At 54.5% G+C, this 18,276-nt stretch overlaps 2 protein-coding genes across 5 annotated transcripts; both read left to right on the top strand.

The window, feature by feature from the left end:
• The first annotated feature begins 3,636 nt into the window (after positions 1-3,636).
• DPH1 (diphthamide biosynthesis 1) lies at positions 3,637-12,758 on the top strand. Of its 4 annotated transcripts, none has more exons than XM_069089652.1 (12): positions 3,637-3,776; positions 6,240-6,395; positions 6,571-6,634; positions 8,249-8,370; positions 8,920-9,077; positions 9,169-9,290; positions 10,311-10,379; positions 10,800-10,956; positions 11,174-11,274; positions 11,898-11,976; positions 12,243-12,392; positions 12,622-12,758. In XM_069089652.1, exons 1-12 carry the CDS (start codon positions 3,716-3,718, stop codon positions 12,706-12,708), a joined length of 1,326 nt encoding a protein of 441 aa, XP_068945753.1. In that variant the 5' UTR covers positions 3,637-3,715; the 3' UTR covers positions 12,709-12,758. The 4 variants fall into 4 exon arrangements, with proteins under 4 accessions (XP_068945753.1, XP_068945754.1, XP_068945755.1 ...); XM_069089653.1 differs by lacking the exon at positions 3,637-3,776 and adding an exon at positions 3,807-5,075; XM_069089654.1 differs by lacking the exon at positions 3,637-3,776 and adding an exon at positions 5,118-5,473.
• A 136-nt stretch (positions 12,759-12,894) lies between these two features.
• Positions 12,895-14,245, top strand: OVCA2 (OVCA2 serine hydrolase domain containing). Its single transcript, XM_069089657.1, has 2 exons — positions 12,895-13,071; positions 13,353-14,245. The coding sequence occupies exons 1-2, from the start codon at positions 12,903-12,905 to the stop codon at positions 13,850-13,852; spliced, it is 669 nt and encodes a 222-aa protein (XP_068945758.1). The 5' UTR covers positions 12,895-12,902; the 3' UTR covers positions 13,853-14,245.
• Positions 14,246-18,276: the final 4,031 nt, after the last annotated feature.

The following is an 18,276-nucleotide window of genomic DNA, read 5'->3' as shown; positions in this document are numbered from 1 at the left end:
GAGGCGCTCCTTTCTGGGGCTGGGTACAGTGATAAGACCATTCTACTGTTACACTGGCACTTGAGTACTTGTGTACGAAGCACAAGGCTTTCTCCCTAATGCCTAGAGAAGGGACTGGAGAGAGGCACAGAAGGGGTGTGGGCTGAGTAAAGCGGGCGCACGCTGGCATGTGTGGTGAAGCCCGTGGGAGAAGGAGCCTAGGAGTCCTCAGAGTCAGTACCGTTCCAGCCTCTACGTGTGTGACCTTGGCCAAGTAATTTGTCCCCCTTCCCACCCCATTAACCCCCTTCAGTGTTCTCCTTTGTAAAATGGGGGGTCTGGGTTCGATGACCTATAAACTCCCTTCCCGCTCTGATAGCCTGTGGTTCTGGAGTGTCGGGCTGGGAAGCAGCCCCCCTCCGATAGAGGATGTACAGAGGAGAGCTAAGAGCTTGGGCAGATATAGGGAGGGAGATGAGGACTAGAGGATGGGGCGGGGCGGGGCGGGGACTGATGACTGAGGGGCTTTCAAAAGCTGCCTGCTGTGGAAACGAGATCCCAAGTGGGTTTATTCTAGCAGCGTTCCTCAGCCCTTCTTCAACCTATTCACCAGTTAGCTCGGGTTCTAGATCCTTCATTTGCGGTGGAGTGAAAAAAGGAAGTTTAGGGGTAAGGAAAGCGCCCCCAGGTCAAAGCCTAGTGAGATTAGATTTCCTCAGCTCCCGATCCGGGAACCCAGGTCGGTCCAGGAGAGAAAAGGAGGGGACACCAGAACCAATTGTTCGGGTTCTCTCTGGGTCAGCTCAGAGCTGGCCTGGTTTGGACAGCTCCCTCCATCTTCCCCGCAGCTATAGGAGGGGGTGCGGTCAGTGGGTACACAAACTCCTCCCTGGCAAAGGCAGCTGCTGGGTCCTCACTGGCTTTTTGTTGGAGAGCGTGGGGGACGGAGTTATTTTGGTCCCCACGCGGGCTGGGAGCGGCTGTGGAGTCCGGGCCCGGGCAGCGACGGGGGTGGCTCGGAGGCGGGCGTTGTGGTGTAAGATGGGGGAGAGCTGGTTGAGTCGTCCCCGACGTACTGCAATTACTCAGGCCAGTGAGTAATTCGGCCCAAGAAACCCCCACGGGAGATGGGCTGGGTGTATGTGGGGAAGGGGGGGGGGAGGACTGGTGATAAATGTGAACTGCTAGCGGCCGAGCCCAGGAGTTCAGACGGTGGGGAGGCCTCCGTAGGCTCCAGCTGAGAAAGATTCTGGGGTCCCCATTACCTCTTCTTGACCTGAGCTGAGACCAACCGATCTCCATGTCGCTCAGGCTCAGGGATCGCCAGGGTTCTCAGGGGCTTCTTCCGACCAGATGTAGAGATGAGTAAGGACGAAGAGTGACAAGGTGGACTTCATTCTTGCCTGGCCTCTGGCCAGCGGTTCTGACGCCCCTGGGTCACTCTTTGGCAATAAGGAAAGAGGGTGGGCGGTAGATGCGCAGGGAAATTTCACAGAGGGATCTAACTCCCAGGTCAGAATCGGTCCCTTTGAGATGCCTTAGTATCTGCGTTTGATGCTAGGGACAGGCCTCAACCTTGAGATAGGAACCAGGCCCAGAACCGAATTTCCACATGGACTTCGGACCACGGTCAGGGCCCCTCAAGATGGCATCTACCTATAGGAGTCTGGGCTTTGAATGTGACGTCCTCCACAACTAGGGGAGGGGGGAGACAGACCCACAGAATAGGTCCTGGTTGAAAGAAAGTGGAAAAAACAAAGGTTTAGGCTCTTGTCCCGGGGTTGGAAGGCTTTTTGGCATCTATGACTGTGCAGAAAACCTGATCAGAGAGAAGACTAACCTTACGGAAAAAGCAGGTGAGAGGATCACATTAGTGGGGGAGAGAACTAGCAGACAGATAGCCCATGTGTTTTCCCTGGAATCCATGCAGTAACAAGAAATCTAGAGAGAGAGACAACGGCAAAGCAGCGGATTGAGGTTTGGCTCAAAGGAAGCCTCAGTTCAAATCGTGCTTCGGACACCCACCAGTAATGTGACCTGAGACCAGTGACTTAACGTTTCTGAACCTCCATTCAAGAAGTGGAATGCCACCTTGTAGTGCCCACCACCCAGAGGGGTGGTGAGGACTGACAGTGTCTGGGAGCGCTCTGCCCATTCTTCTGCCTCCTTAGCATCTATCTTGTATATCTCATATACCCATGCTGTTTCCCTTCCCCTTCCTAATTAAAAGACAAGTTTCTTGAGGAGAGGGGCTTCCCCCCCTTTTGCTTTCTATCCCCAGCTTAGCACAGCGCCGGACAGTCGGTAGGCAGTTAATAAGCGCTGCTGGCTGCTTGATTATCGGGGAAGTTCTCCAGCTCCTTGAGAGGAGCCTTTGGAGGAGATGAGAGCAGGGACACACAGGATGAGAGGGCATGGAGGAGGGCAGTCTGCCCTGTTGGAGGGAGTCGCTGATATCACAGTGGATTCATCAAAGGGTGACTGAGCCAGACTGGGCCGAGGGGGGCTGGGCCTCTTCACCCCGGTTCCACCCTGCGGCCAGCTTGCTCCTGGTCCTCCACAGTCAGTGCTTTCTCTCTGCCTCCCAGGCAGGGCCTAGACCCAGTCTCTTGTTTTCCCTTCTCTCCCGCACCTTAATTAGGGGTTTCTAAGCAGAGAGGGCCTCCGGGGGAGCCTGAGGCCGCTTGGCTTCGGGGAGTTCCGCTTAAAGGGCCAGAGGCCTGGATTAGTTTAGGGAGGGGGAGGAGCCAGGGGAGGCCTGGTGGGAGGTTGGTAGAACAAAGCAGCCCAGAAAGCTAGGGCATCTGAACCAGGAGGTTTTCTACTGCAGGCTGTGCTGGGAACAGCACCCAAGGGTTTGGTTTGGCCGGGGCTCTCTGGTTCTTCAGACTGACCCTGCCTTTCATAATGCTGTGTCCCAGGCTCAGACCAGACCAGGGATAAAATAGCCTGGCCAGAGTAAGAAAGACTCTAGTTGGTTCCGGCTCCAGCCGCAGCCCCCTGAATTCAAACCATGGGCAGCTCCCAGACATCGAAGACCCTTTAGCCTCTCAATCCAGGAAAGTGGCCTCGGATTCAGATCTACGGGTCACTTATTCGAAGAAGGTAGATGCTCCTGCAAAGGTGGTCTTCGGGTTCCCCGTGAATTCGGAGGGTGGAGAGAACACACACTCCCCCCATCCCGCCCCCCTTGACTGGGATTTCCTGACTGACCTCCAAGCTGGGTCTTCGGAGATACACAGTGTGACCTTAAGTGGCCCTCCGGGGCTAGAACGGTCCCATTGACCTCAGTCCAGTCCAATCTAGCTAATGTTTACGTGCCCATCTAGTGTGGGACCCTGCGCTGGCCCAGTGGAGGCAACGGACCCTGCCCACCGCGAGCTACAGTCCACTGACAGTCCACTGTAGGGGAGGGGATGTGGGAGGGTATGTCCTGGGGGGGGGGGGGGGGAAGGAAGGGCCCCCCCCCCCCGCAGGCCCTTCCTCCTCCTCCTCCTCCAGAGGGACTTCAGGTGGCAGGTTAAAGAACCCAGCTTGGCCCCGCGCCCAGGGTCCGGGGTTGGGCGTGGCGGTTTGGGGACAAGACACGCCTCCCACATTTCCATTCCCCACCCTCCCAATCCCCGCCCCGCCCTCTCCTACGAGCTGCTCGGCGCTCAATTGGCGATGCCTTAGGGCTCGGCCGCTCGGGTTCGTCCAGCACTGCCTTTTGGGTCCCCACGTGGGAGAGCTGACGATGGCGGCCTTGGCCGAGCCGGAGGCCCGCGGCCTGGGAGGCCGGGGCGGCCCCGGCAAAGGTAGGTGCGACGGCTTCGCTCCGGGCCCGGCGCGGCCTGCCTCCTGCGGCGGCGGCCCTCCTCCTCCCCTCAACTCCCTCTCCGTACCCGAACTCTCCCCGGCCCCCCGCCAGATGCTCCGGTCCCGCCGCGTTTGCCCTCTCGTGGTGGGCGGAGCAGACTCTCTCCTCGGGTCCGAGACGCCTGCAGACCAAGGAGGGGACGTGGTGGGGTTCGGACCTGGGTCCCTTAGAGCCTGCGAGGCCTCGGCAAGTCACGGCACCTACGGGGATCCATTTTTCTCATCTGTAAAATAGAGTCTGGGCTCAGAAAGACCCGAGTTCAAATTCGACCTCGAAATCTTAGCAACTGGGCAAGTCACCGAACTTCCATCTGCCTCAGTTCCCCCGTCTGCAAAATGGTGCTCATAATAGCACCCAGCTCCCTGGGTTGTACTGAGCATCAAATGAGACATAAAATGTACTTCCCCCTTCCCATAAAACTACTGCTTGATTTTTGGGGTCCCTTTCAGAATCTATGAGAACCCAAAAACGGGGCGGGGGGAGGGGAATCATCAATCCCCAGACGCCCCCCTCCCCGACAAAACCCCAAACACTCTCCTGGGGGAGGACTCGCTCGATCGTTCCACAGCGCTTTGGTGTCCCTGGCGCATTCTTCCAGGGCCTCTGAAACTAGAGGGGCAGTCCCCCCTGACCACAGCCAAGGGGGAGACACCCCCTCCCTCCCTTTGGGGGCGGGTCCAGGTGGAAGGAGAGAGCCAGCCAGAGGAGCCAGGAAGCCCCAGGCTCAAACCTTGTCCTTTGCTACAGGATTCTGAAGAGGTCACTGGGCTCCCTGGGCTTCAGACTCATGGCCAGAGTTACAGACAGGTTCCGTGCACTGCCTTAGACTATTGGCGGCTTCCAACCTGGTCAGGAGAACCATGGGTTAGCCAGAGTTTGACCTCCCAACCTGTCCTCTTCTGGGCGAGGCCCAGGAGTCCTCAGCTCTTTGGGACCCTTCTGCTCTTGCAGAAGCCTAGAGAGGGGCACCAGTGCTTGAAACCCAGTTTGTAATGATGGAATTTTTTAGGCCTCACGCCCAGGCCAGTCATTGAGACAGAGCTATAGAGGGGGAGGGGGAGGGAGAGGGGAGAGTAAGATTTCTCTCTAGCGTTTTCCTTATATAAATGTCCAATGATAATATATCTGCCTATTCTGTCACCAGATAAGGCTGGCCTCTGACTTGGGGAAACTGTCTGATCATCTATAGCCTGTCCAGGATTCCTGCCAAGCCCAAAGGACTGGACTGGGGGTGGGGGTGGGTGATCATTGCCTTCTGTGGTGGACTCAGAGACTTGGTATCTGTGTGTGTGTGAGCCCTGTAGCCTTTCTGAGCCTGGGTTTATGCGTGTGTGTTGTTCAATTGTTTTAAAGTCATGTCTGACTGTGACTGTATTTGGGGTTTTCTTGGTACAGATACAGTAGTGGTTGGCCACTTCCTTCTCCAGCTCATTTGACAAATGAGGAACTGAGGCAAACAGGGTTAAGTGATTTGCCCAGGGTCACGAAGCTAGGAAGTGTCTGAGGCCAGATTTGAACTGAGGTCCTCCTGACTCCAGAGTCAGTGCCCTGTGCACTGTGCTAGTTAGCTGCCCCCCTTCTCATATGTACAGTGGTGGTAATGATTCACTCCTGGTGTCACGGTGTTTTCCTCAGGTAAGTGCTGTGCAAGCCTACTAGCACTGTATCGAGGTGATTTAGCTCTTTGTAAGGCTTGGCCTACTTCTCTGTGCTCACGGGATGAGGGTTGTCAGGGATCTCAGGCCGAAGAGTCTAGCCCCACCCCCCCAGCCCTATCAGGAGTCCCTCCTCACTGGGCAGCCCAGTCCACTCAGGGAGGACTCTAATTAGTCTGGATTTTCCTTCCATCTGTCTGAAATTTCCTCTCAGCAACTTCCACCAATTGGTGGGTCCTAGCCCTACCTTCTAGGCCAGGCCAAAAAGTCTAATGGATCTTGTAATGGACAATTCCTTAGGTACTTGAAGACAGCTCTGTTCCCCCTTTCCTTATCAAGTCTTCTCCAGGCTAAACATTCCCACATTAATCGATCCATTCACCATTCCAGTCCTCTTGTTTCCGTCACCCTACTTTATCTTGTCAGTGTCTTCCCCAGATTGAAGATGGTTTTCCATAGGAATCATCCCTTCCCTTCAGAAACACTGGGGAACCAGCCCTCCCCCCACTAATTACACTCATTTTTCCTAGTCACCAAGTGATATGAAGTTAGTTCTGTAGATTTCCTCCTGGCTTTCATATTGGTTTCATAGGAGACTGGAGGAAGAAAGGTTTCTTTTCTCCCATGGCTGGCCTTGGGCAGTTGCCTTTTGGATTCCTCAGGTGTGTAGAGAGGCTGCTAGGTAGGTGACCCAGGGAGTGTCTGGGCAGGGACGGGCATGGCAGAACTGAAGATTCTACCTGCAGGTCGAGGGCCCCTCAGAGGCCGTCTGGCCAATCAGATCCCTCCTGAGATCTTGGGTGACCCACAGCTGCAGGAGGCTATCCAGGCTCTGCCCTCAAACTACAACTTTGAGATTCCAAAGACCATTTGGAGAGTCCGGCAAGCCCAGGCCAAAAAGGGTAAGCAGTTGGGAGAAGGGTGGGTTGGTAGGGCAGGCTCACCTGTCCTCCCTCATGGGTCTGTAAGGGGCAGACCTGTGCTGTAGGCCTGGCAGCAGAGAGTGGAGATGGTGGGTTCCATCATACATGGCCAGGCAGAGTCTGATTCCCCCATCTGCTCCCAATCTGTCCACAGTTGCCCTGCAGATGCCAGAAGGACTTCTTATGTTTGCTTGTACCATTGTTGACATTCTGGAAAGGTGAGACAGTGACTGGCCATGGAGCAGTTCCAGTGAGTTTGGGGCAGTGGGGGTGCTGGGTGCTCTCATCTGTCTCCTTAGTGGGAGCTGCCTCGGTTTGTCTCCCCTGTTCTCCAACGCCACCTAAGATGTCCCCCTGTTTGTTCAACCTGCTTAAGACCTTCAAGTTGGAATGTCTTCCCCTGGTCACAGGGACAGGGCAGTTCTGATCCTAGGGAGGCCAGGCTACCTTGGGGCTAGGGATAGAGGGTTAATGGATAAATACATGCTGAGTTAATTCCAGGAGTAGGGTTAAAGCTCTGAGGGGATCTTTTCCACCAAAGCACGACAGTGTTGCAGCCCTGGAGGCCAGTATATTTGGGCAGTCAGCCTGTGTTTGGAAGGGTTTCTCTCTCCTCCTCCCCCCACACATGGCATGATTCCTCAATACAATTAGCCACAGTTGGGGGGCCTTGTGTGCTGAGCTGTCTGGAACATACCACCAGAACAGTGAGGGGGGAGGTGGAGGGACAAGGGGGGGGAGAGGGGAGGTCACCTCGTGATGGGAACCTCCCACTCCCCTGCTGCTGCTCCCCTCCCCGACTCCCCCATCCTGCTGCCACAGATCTACTTCTCTAGTTTCTCCCCCACCCCCCTTGGGGATGCTCTCTGGGGCTTGGGCCAATTTGCATACATTTTAATCTATAAAAAATTAAGTGCTACGGCTGACTCAGACGCCCAGGCTGCATTTTAAGGAGCTGAATAACATGCTGCTGTGCTGGGCTTGATTTGGGGTGTGGGGTGGGTAACTTGCAGGATCTCAGGCTCTCACTGGACTAGTCAGCCCAACGCTTGACTCTTGTCTGGATCAAGGACTGGGGTAGAGGGCTTGATGTGTTTTTGGCAGGGTTTTTCTGACTCCCACGGTACCCTGGTGGTGATTTAGACTTGGCACTGATAGTGGCAGTGGGGGTAGGGATGGGATGGTGTCTCTCCCCCTCCTTTCCCTTCCCCTCAGTGATTCAGGCCTGGCACTGGTGCCCACAGCATTGTGCCACCCAGATCCCACTCTCTTTGGATCGTGAGGCTTGCCAGTGGTGCTTGCCATGTATTGGGAGTGACTGGCACAGACCCTTCCCCCATAGCAGGAGTTGTGAAGCTGGGTGGGTCTGATTGGGTTGGCAGAGGTTGCATGTGAAGGGGCACATGTCCACCTGAGGGAGAGCCCACATTGGGCAGCTTCTTCCTCTGTGAATGTAATCTATCTACATATGGGATTTCCTTTCTTATCCACACATGCAGGCCCTTGGATGGTTCTGTAACGTACCTATGAGTGTGTGTGTGTGTGTGTGTGTGTGTGTGTGTGTGAGATTATTTGAATCAATCTGTATTTGTGCCTTGTGTATCAGAATGTGGTAATGGGAACACCCAGCTGTGGGGGTGGGGTGGAGAACAGGACACTGTGGGCACCATCCTCAGGGCATACCAGTGCCAGGATGGAGGGTGGTAGCAGTTGGGCCCACCCCACTCTGCTGGGATAGGCTCTGGGGTGTGGGGGAGGGGACAAAGAAGGGTTCAGGCTGGCAGATCATTGGGGCTGATGGCATTTCCTTTATTCCCCCCCCACCCTGGCAGGTTCACAGAGGCTGAGGCCATGGTGATGGGGGATGTGACGTATGGTGCCTGCTGTGTAGATGACTTCACTGCTCGAGCCCTTGGAGCTGACTTCCTGGTGCATTATGGCCACAGCTGTCTGGGTACTGGGGTCCCACGAGGGGCAAGAAAGGGACCCGGGGCAGCTCTGCTCAAAACCGTCGCCTTCTCCCCCTCTTCTGCAGCCTCATTCATTTGCTTTTCCTCCAGATTCTGGTCTCTTATTCTCTTTGTGTTGCTGGGAAGGCCAAGGCCTCCCCGATCCCCAGGTAGAACCATCCTTTGGATTTGGTTGCCATAGAAACAGCTGCTGTCCCAGATGTGGGTCTTCTGAAGCTTGGCTGTAGCAGCAGCAAGGGTCCTAAACGAGTGGAGTTGGAAGAAGAGGCCCCTGTGCCCACCCCCACCCCCCTTCCTGGCTTCTGGACCTGACTATAGCCATGAGCCAAGCCCTCTGGTGTCCCTCTCTGGACTTTCCGGAGAGTGTCAGCGTCCTGACCCGTTTCCTTCCGCCCCCAGTGCCCGTAGATGTCTCGGCCCAGGGTGGAGAGTGTCAGCGTCCTGACCCGTTTCCTTCCGCCCCCAGTGCCCGTAGATGTCTCGGCCCAGGGTGGAGAGTGTCAGCGTCCTGACCCGTTTCCTTCCGCCCCCAGTGCCCATAGATGTCTCGGCCCAGGGTCTTCGGATGCTCTATGTTTTTGTAGACATCCGTATAGACACTGCCCACTTACTGGACTCAGTCCGACTCACCTTCCCCCCAGCCACTTCCTTGGCACTGGTCAGCACCATCCAATTTGCATCCACTTTGCAGGTGAGTGGGATTTCAGAGTGCAGAGAAATCCCCTGCCTCCCCAGCTGAGTCCTCCCATCCACTGTCTTCTCTGTTGTTGTCCTCACCACAGATAGCTGCCCAAGAGCTAAGAACTGAGTACAGAGTTTGTGTGCCCCAGTGCAAGCCACTGTCCCCTGGAGAGATCCTGGGCTGCACCTCCCCTCGGCTCTCAGAGGACGTGGAGGCCATCATGTGAGTTCTGGAGGCAGGGGACAGAGGAATCTCTGGACACATGTACACTGAAGGTTGAAGGAACTATGGACTTCACCTGGTCTAGCCCCCTCATCTTATAGGAGACTGGTGACTTGACCGAGGTCACACGGTGCCTTCTCTGACATGAATTGGAATTGGGTGGTGTGAGAACTGGAAGAGGGAGAGGGTGGGGGCCGGGAGGTGGGATTGAAGTGCTTGGGAGGTAATTGGAGAAGACGAATGGCCAGGCCCACACTGCAGCCCCATTAATTTAGCGTCAGGACAGCTAACGAGCAGGAGCACACCATCTCCTGCTGCCTAATTATTTTAGGTAATGGAAATGCTTAATGTTGTGTGAATGCAGACTGCCTTGGAGGAAGCTGTTCCCCCACTCTCCACCCTAAAAGGAGGGAGAGGAAGAGGTGCTTCTCAACTCCATCTGCCTGAAGCTGGTATCTCTGGCTGGACCCTAACCCCAAAGGGGAAGGCTGTTTCTACCCTAGGATCCCTGCCTCTTATAAGATAGAGGACATTCAGTTCTACAGACAGTTTTCCCAGCCCTGCCCTGCCCCCACCTCCTCTCTGGCAGCCATTTCCCTGACGCCTGTGGTCAGTTGATATCTCTTCCCCTGATAAGTACCTGCACTTAGGGGCCTCTGAGCATAGGCGGGGGAGGGGGAGAGGCAGCACAGAGGGCAGCTGCACATTAAAATTGAATTGGTCCCCTAGGGTGTGGAGGAAGGGGCTGTTCAGGGGTGGAGGCTCTCTCCCACACCTTGGTCCTTTTAAAAGGAGATGGGGGAAGGCACTGGTGGACCACTGAATAGGAAGGGGCTTGGGGGTAGCCCTTCACAGAGAAGAGAATGAGAGGCAATCCATTAGTCTGCCTGTGAGGCCCCTCCTCCCCAGGATACATATCACCCTTGTTTCCCAGCATCAGGAGTTGAAAGGGTCCCCCCTGCCATCCTCATCTGGAATTAGGCTCAGAGGGCATACTAAGCCTTCTTCTGCCACTCACAGGTATCTTGGCGATGGCCGTTTCCATCTTGAGTCTATCATGATTGCCAACCCTGGTGTTGCTGCGTACAGGTACTGGGATGCTGGGGCTTTTAACCTTGGTAGAAATTCTGCTTCATCCACTTTGAGCACTGGGTCAGTCCCATAGTGCAGGGGATATGAGTGGTCGGAAGAAGATTCCCAGCTGCAGATAATGGCCAGCTTCCTCGGGCAGCTGGGACTGGCACTGAGATGCTGGGCTGCCCCTCCCCACAGGCAGTACCTTTCTCTGCTGCTCTTTCTCCCCGACCCTCCCCCTCTTGCCTGCTTACTCCTGGGACAATTATCTTTTCCTCTCTTCTCAATTAGCCTTCAACAGCAGAGGCAGGTGGTAGATGGGGCTTGTGTAAGCCATGTGAACAGGAGGGTGGGGGTGGGGAGCCTTCTGTCTGGGCACAGCCTACTGGGCATGGAGGGCAGAAAACGGCCCAGGCAGCCTGCCCTCCTCCACAGGTATGACCCATACAGTAAGGTCTTGTCCAGAGAGCACTATGGTCACGAGCGAATGCAAGCTGCCCGCCAGGAGGCCATCTCTGTTGCCCGTTCTGCCCAATCCTGGGGCCTCATCCTGGGCACCTTGGGCCGCCAAGGGAACCCCAAGATCCTTGAGGTATGATGGTGGTCTAGGGGAGTTAGACAAGGTCCAGTGTAATCTCTGGTTCTCCTGGGGCTGTGGTAGGGTGTGGTCTGCATTATGTGCCTGACTGGCTGGCAGGTGTAAAGGGAGACCCTCAAGCTTGGTCCCTCAAGACAGTTCTGTCTGTGGATGAGGGCATGTGGGTGGCCCCCAGGGCTTCAGTTCTGACAAATCATTGTGACTTCCACAGCATCTGGAATCCCAGCTCCATCACTCAGGGCTTTCATTCTTCAGGCTGCTGCTCTCAGAGATCTTCCCCAGCAAGCTCAGCCTATTCCCAGAAGTCGATGTGTGAGTCCTGGCATGTCCCTTCCCACTCCCCCAGGTTGTCCCCCTAGTGACTGAGGGAGCCAAGCAAGACAGAAGCTTGGCACCACATAGGCCCAAACCCTCATCCCACCCTTTGGGCAGCTCAGCACCAGCCTCCACACGGTGGTGGTGATCAGATACCGACATTTACTAATAAATGAATGGATCATTTAACCTTGCTCACAGGAGGGTCTGACAGAGCAGGCTGGACACATCACTCCTGCCCTCAGGGAGCTTACAGACTTGGGCTGGGGGTCCACAGAGTTGCAGCAAAAATTACAGGCTTGTTTGAAGCCAATTTTAGTAGAGGTAGAGGGGAAATCCTGAACCAGATGAATGGGGTTGTGGCATCTAGGCCAGAGGAGCTAATGGCAGAATCATCTGGGCAATTAGAAGACACCTCTGAGGTCTTCCAGTCCAACCTTCTCGTTTTAGGGACAGAGAAACTGAGGCCCAGGGCAGTTGACGTGACTTGGCCAGAGCCCTAGGGCTTGGGGGTGGCAGAGGTGAGCTAAGGTAGTTCTCCCAGCCCCCTGCTGGGCAGGGTGGCTTCGAGAGGAGGTGCCAGTGCTCTAGCTGAGCCTCTGACCATCTCTCTCTCCCAGGTGGGTACAGGTGGCCTGTCCACGCCTCTCCATTGACTGGGGCACAGCCTTTCCCAAACCGCTGCTCACCCCTTACGAGGTAAGGGCCCCCTGGGCAGGAGGGTGGGAATGACCCCTCCCCTGGGATGATCATTGCCTTTATATCAGAGGAAGGATCCAGGACCCAGACCAAGGTACCCCCTTCTTTTACAGATGGGGAAACTGAGGCTCGGGGTAGTTTGGGGTCGGTGCTCCAGCCCCTGGCGCAGCTCCCCCCCCCCCGCAGCGAGGGGCACCTCGAATGGTCTGTTACCCACGGGGAGGGAGGTGGGGGGACGCCTGCTCAAAGGCACCTATCTCCCCCAGGCAGCCGTGGCCCTTAAGGACGTCTCCTGGCAGCAGCCTTATCCCATGGACTTCTATGCGAGCAACTCCTTGGGGCCGTGGGCAGCGAACCACGCGAGCCATCGGAAGGGCCCGCGGCCGCGCGTGTTGTCCTCGGGCGTGGGCGAGCAGGTAAGGCGGCTGGAGGCGTGCTGCGCGTGCGCGGGGGGGGGGGGGGGGGGAGGTGAAGTACTCCGAAGTCGCACACGCGCTGTCGTCCCCTCTCTTCCGATCGCGGTGAGCAGACGCTGCCATCCAGCGGCCGTAGAGGGCAAGGACTCTCAGCCCGCGCCGCCGCCCCCCCCCTGCCACGGGGCGAGCTTCCGCGCAGCCTCCCTAACTAGGTTTCTTCTTCCCCCAGGTGAAGGGGCCAATGGCTACCGGGCCGACCGTCGGTTGCAGTGACTGCGCTTGCCTTGAGGAGGCAGCGCCTTCGCCCGCGCCCTGAATGTGTGCCCCTTGGCCGGAGGCCCCGTTTCTTGGGTTCCATTCCGGCTCTTCCCCTTGCCCTCCTAACCCGTCAAAGCAAACGTCACCCAGACCGGCTACGCCCCTTGTGTTCAGCCCGCCCCCAGTCACTTCCGGTTCCGCTCACGGCTCCGAGGTTTCCAGTTGTCGAGGCTGGGGGGTGGGGGAGTGGCCATGTCGGAACCACGACCTTTGCTGCGGATTTTGTGTCTGGCTGGCTTTAGGCAGAGCGAGCGCGGCTTCCGCGAGAAAACTGGGTCTCTGAGGAAGGCGCTGCGGGGCCGCGCTGAGCTCCTGTACCTCAGCGGCCCGCACTCCATCTCAGGGCCCGCCCCTGCGGCTGGTGAGTGGCCCCGCTCGCCCGTCAGTCACGTACGGCCCCGCCCCTCCCGAGCGCTAGACCCCCTGGGGTGCGCGGCCCCTCCCCTGCGTGACGCTCCACAGCTGTTCGGTCCCAGGTCCGGCTTGGTCGTGCTGCGCTCTCCCCTCCCCGGTTCCCCCGCACGCAGGCCCCCACGCCCCTTCTGACTGCTCCGGCGCTGCTCCTCTTACCTGGCCTCAGGTAGCTGCGGCCGCCCCCTCGCAGCTGGCTCACCGTGCTGCCCTCCCTGCCTGTTCCCCTAGATCCCGGTTCCCCGGAGGAAGAGCCTCGAGGCTGGTGGTTCTCGGAGCCGGAGGCGGCCGCCTTCTCTGCCCTGGAAGAGCCAGCCGAATGCCGCGGCCTGGACGAAGCCTTAGGTGTCGTGGGGCAAGCACTGGCCGAACGCGGCCCCGTGGATGGACTCCTCGGGTTTAGCCAAGGGGCAGCGTTGGCAGCCCTGGTGTGCGCCCTGGGGCAGGCCGGAGACCCCCGCTTCCCCCTCCCGAGATTCGTCATCTTGATTTCTGGTTTCCGCCCGAGGGGCCCCAGAGGCGCCCCTCCTTTCCCGCAGGCGCCCCTGTCCCTGCCTTCGCTGCACGTGCTGGGAGAGACCGACAGGGTCATCCCTGCCCGGGAGAGCCTCCAACTAGCCGACTGCTTCCTGGGCGCCGTCACCCTCTCCCACCCCGGTGGCCATTTCGTCCCAGCCGCAGCACCCCAGCGACAGGTGTATCTCAAGTTCCTGGACCAGTTTGCAAAGTGAGATTTCCGGATTCCCTTGAGACTCTCTCCCCTCAGCAGACCATGGAGGACCCTTGAAGCTCTAGGCCAGCCACTCTTGAGCAGCATCCTTGGCGGGAGTACAGGTCCTGGCCATCCTTGCTCAGCTAAGAGAGATGTTGGTATACTTGGGCTCAGACCATGCACATCTTCCAGAGAGGAGCAGGGTTGTGAACTCTGCAGTCGGATGAAGGGGGATTCAACTGGGAAGAGAGAGCAGGCAGGCTTCCTGTGCCATAGTTTCTACAACATGAAATGGGCTGATTGATCTGTAGGCAAGGGCAGGTATATTGGGCTAAAAGTGAACAGAAAAGGGGGTGGATTTGGAGAGATGTTAGTACTGTAATTTCCACCTAATAAAGCATATATTTTGATACTTGGTGTGTTTCTTTCCCTAGTGCATTCCTATGCATTCCTTGCATGGTGGGAGCTTCTGACCTGCCCAACCACCACAGCAAGCAGCTTGGCCTAAGCTTCAGGCTTCTTGGTGTCTGAAGCACTTGGCTCTTGACCACCCTTCTGTATGTGCTTTTGGCCCTGTTCTCCCTTGGTTCTCATCTTCTCACCGTTCCTTTTCAGTCTGTGTGTCCTACCCTCTTTGTGCTGGTGCATCACAGGGTTTTCTGCTCTACTTTGCAAGTGATCTCTCCTTTAATGATTATCATCTGTATTCAAATAAAACCCCTAGGTTTATCTAGCTTTGTCTTTGCCAAACTGCCCGTTGAGTACTCCCAACTGGATGTTCCAAACCAGGGCTCATTTTTACCTCCACAGACTCTTCTATCCCTAACTCTCCTTTTTCTGCTGAGGATGCCAGTGTCTTTCCAGGCCCCTACATTTGCAGTCTTAGGATCATTCTTCTATTTTGTGCCCGATCAGTTGTAGTCTTTGTTCACTTGTTCTCATCTCTCCATTCACCACCATACTTCAGAGTCTTCATCTCCTGCCTGAATTACTGCAATAACCTAATTGGGGGTTCCACCTCCCGTTTTCTCCCTTCTATCCTTCCTCCACACAGTAGTCAATGACATTCTTAAAGGTTGGTCATGTTCCACCCCTGTTAGACTCGGAATAAAATACAAACTGGTTTGGCATGGAAAGCCCTTCATAATCTGGCTTCCAGCCTGTTTTTCCAGGTCTACTACTGTACAATTCTCTTTTCCTCTTGCATACTCTATTCCAATCAGATTAGCAGTTATTCCCCATACATTTTCTATCCCTGTGTCTTTGCCTAGGGTGTCTTCTGTGCCTGGGTGCAGTTCTAATGTCTCTATGCCTAGTTGATCCCTAGCTTCTGTTAAAGCTTGGGTCAAGTGCCATCTACTACATGAAGCCAGTCCTAACTCCCCCCAACCCCCAGTTGCTAGCGTTCCTCCCTCCTGGAAATGATTCTGTGTTTGTCTGTGTAGGCTGTTTCACCCTAACAGAAGGGAAGCTACATGTGTATCTCCGGTTCTCATCTCATCGTAGGTGTTTAATAAATACTTTCTGAATGGATGAGTGTAAACGTGCCCTGGGTAGTCTCTGAGTGAGGGTATCAGCCACGTGCCCCCAAGACAAGTGTACAAAACATACACCCAAACACACCAAGTTTCTTGTTTGAATTGTCCGTTTTTGGTCTCCTCCTGAAGGCTCTTTGTCCATGGATGACGAGGAAAATTTCTTGTCCAGCTGACCATAGGTGCCCTAAACTGCTGGATTTAGGTCAAGTCAGCTCTTCTTACCATGTACATAGCACTCACCCCCTTCCACTTGCTGTGCTCTCAACCCCATCATACTTAGAGCTCCTTCCCAGGGTTTCTTCTGTAGTTTTCCCTGGCCCTTGTGACTTTCTGCAGTGCCACCCTGGGGCCACTGAGATCCTCGGTCAGAGGCCCAGGGAAGAGTTAGATGAATATCCAGTTCTGCTAGAATTGAGTCACAGAACAGCTTCTGGAATCCTTTAGAGCTGAGCCCCAGTCACTACTCTTGAGACCATCCCTGCCTCCTTCCTCCCCTCCTCTTCTCCCTACTGCCCTCCTCCACCCTATAACAACTTGGCTCACCGGCCTCTTGTTCCATTTACTGCTTGGTCCCAGTCTAAGTCATACCACCATGTGATATTGTCCTTCCAGATTGGCTCTGAGGCAAGGGAAAACCCTTATTACCACTAAGGTATGTACATACCTATGTACATACCTCCTTTCATTTTGGGTTATAACCCCACCCCCTAAGGAGTTGCATACAATGTTTGATTTCAGGGACCAAGGCTTGAGGTTCTATGTTCCCCTAGCCTGCCTGATGAGGGCAGAAATTTAATTCATTCCTGGAAGAGTTTTAGGAATGGGGACAAGGGAGACATGCTCAGACGTTATTTAACAGTCTGAGAATCCATTCTGATGATACTCCCTAGCCTAGTTCTCCCTATCCTGTCCCACACTCTGCTGACCTCCAATCTTGCATCTCCAACTACTCTTCAGACATCACTAATTATATGTCCAATTGATATCTTAAACCGCACATGTCCAAAACAGAGCTTGTTATCATTGCCCCCAACCCTTCCCTACTCCTGCTACCTCCCTTCTATTACTGTAGAGGGCAATGGCCTCCCAGTCCCTCTGGCTCACTACCTAGGAGTCACCCAGGATTCCTCATTATCTCTCACTTCCCATGTCCATGATTCTACTGTACAGCCTTGTCTCTTTCACTGTTGCAATATCTCTCTCAAATATACCCCCCCTTCCTCTCCTCTGACACTGCCACCCCTTAGTCCAGGCCTTTATCACCTTGATGTAATCCTAATAAAACTGCCCCCAGCCCCAATATCCTAACTTCATTATATGCCCCAATGAACAACAGGCCTACTGTACCTACCTAGCCCCACCCCCTGCCAATGTCCTAATTTCTTCATATGTGTCTCACTTATCACTACAACAGGTGTGTCCATGAACTCATAGTTCTCACAGAACAGCAGGCATGTCCATGTGATGGGAACCCAGCTACTGTCTCTACCTAACAACTGTCCCCAGGCCCATTCCACATATTTGAACAGGTGTGCTCTTGTATTATCACATCATCCATCTAGCCCAAGACAGGACCATAATACCTATCTAATATATCTTGACCAGACAGGACCACAATCACTAGCCAATTGGAACACGTCATGACCAGAATGTTTAACCACCGAACCATAGATGGGACCCCTCTTCCATTACCTAATCCCTTGACAAACTCCTCCTGCCTTTTTAATATTAATCGTATTCCTCTATTATATATACATTTTGATTTACCCTATAAAAATCCATCTTGCTTTCTCTGAAGTTGCTGGTTCCTGGTGAAATTTAGCCTGCTTCATGAGAGGACTCAATCTCAATAAAAAAGTGTATTTGGATTAGAGGTGGTCTGACTGAATTCTTTGAGATGGTTCCACCACAGCAAATCATGAAACCCCAATGGTTTTTGGCTGGACAGAGCCCCCACACCTCAACAGTTTTTGGTGTCCCTGGGTTTAAACTACAACAACCTCACCCCTGGATTATTGCAGTCACCTGCTGTGGGGTCTTCCTGCCTCAAGTCTCTCCCCACTCCTCACTCCAATCCATCCTCCATTCAACCATACATAATTTTCTTAAAGCACCGGTCTGTGTCATTATTCCCTTACTCAATAAATTCCAGGCTTTCTAGTTCCTTCAGAAGCAAATACAAAATGCTCTGTTTGGCATTCTAAATCCTTCATAACCTAGCCGCGCCCAGCCCCCCCCCCCCCCCAATGCCCTTACCTTTCTACTCTTTTTATACTTTACTCCCTCCACCAAGTACTCTTTGATCCTCTGGCACTGTCTTTCTGGCTGTACCATGAACAAGACACTCCATTCTTTTTGCTGGGCATTTTCTCATGCCTGGAATTTCCTCTCTCCTCTACTCCATCTATTGACCCTGCCTTGGCTTCCTTTAAGTCCCAACTAAAATCCCATTTTCTACAGAAAGCCTTCCCCAGCCCCTCAATTTCAGTGTCTTCCCTGTTAATTTTCCTATTTATCCTATATGTAGCTTTCATTGTATATATTTGTTTGAATATTGTCTTCCCTATTAGATTGTAAGCTCCTTGAGGACAGGGACTGTCTTTTGCCTCTTTTCATATACCCAGCACTTTAGCACAGTGCCTGGTACTTAATAAATGTTTATAGATTGTAATCTTCACCGAACTTTGTGACAATCTGGTACTGAGCCTCGTTTAAAAGATAGCCCCACTTGGTAAGAAGGAAAGCACAGTCTGAAGCCTTTCAAAAAAGGGTTTAAAAAGCTTATTGGCATGGCAGGGAACCATGACCTCGGAGTATACACCCCAGGGATGAAGACTGTTTGCTTGAATCCCTTTCCTTTCTCTAGTCATTGGTCTTAGATCTGATTATACATCCAAGTAGTAAT

The sequence above is a fragment of the Petaurus breviceps genome, unplaced genomic scaffold, assembly GCF_028583685.1.
Source record: "Petaurus breviceps papuanus isolate PSGF00001 unplaced genomic scaffold, PetGlider_PUasm1.0 186, whole genome shotgun sequence".
NCBI classification, from domain to species: domain Eukaryota; kingdom Metazoa; phylum Chordata; class Mammalia; order Diprotodontia; family Petauridae; genus Petaurus; species Petaurus breviceps.
Note: the sequence above shows the minus strand (reverse complement) of the source record. Positions and strands in the feature narration are given on the sequence as shown.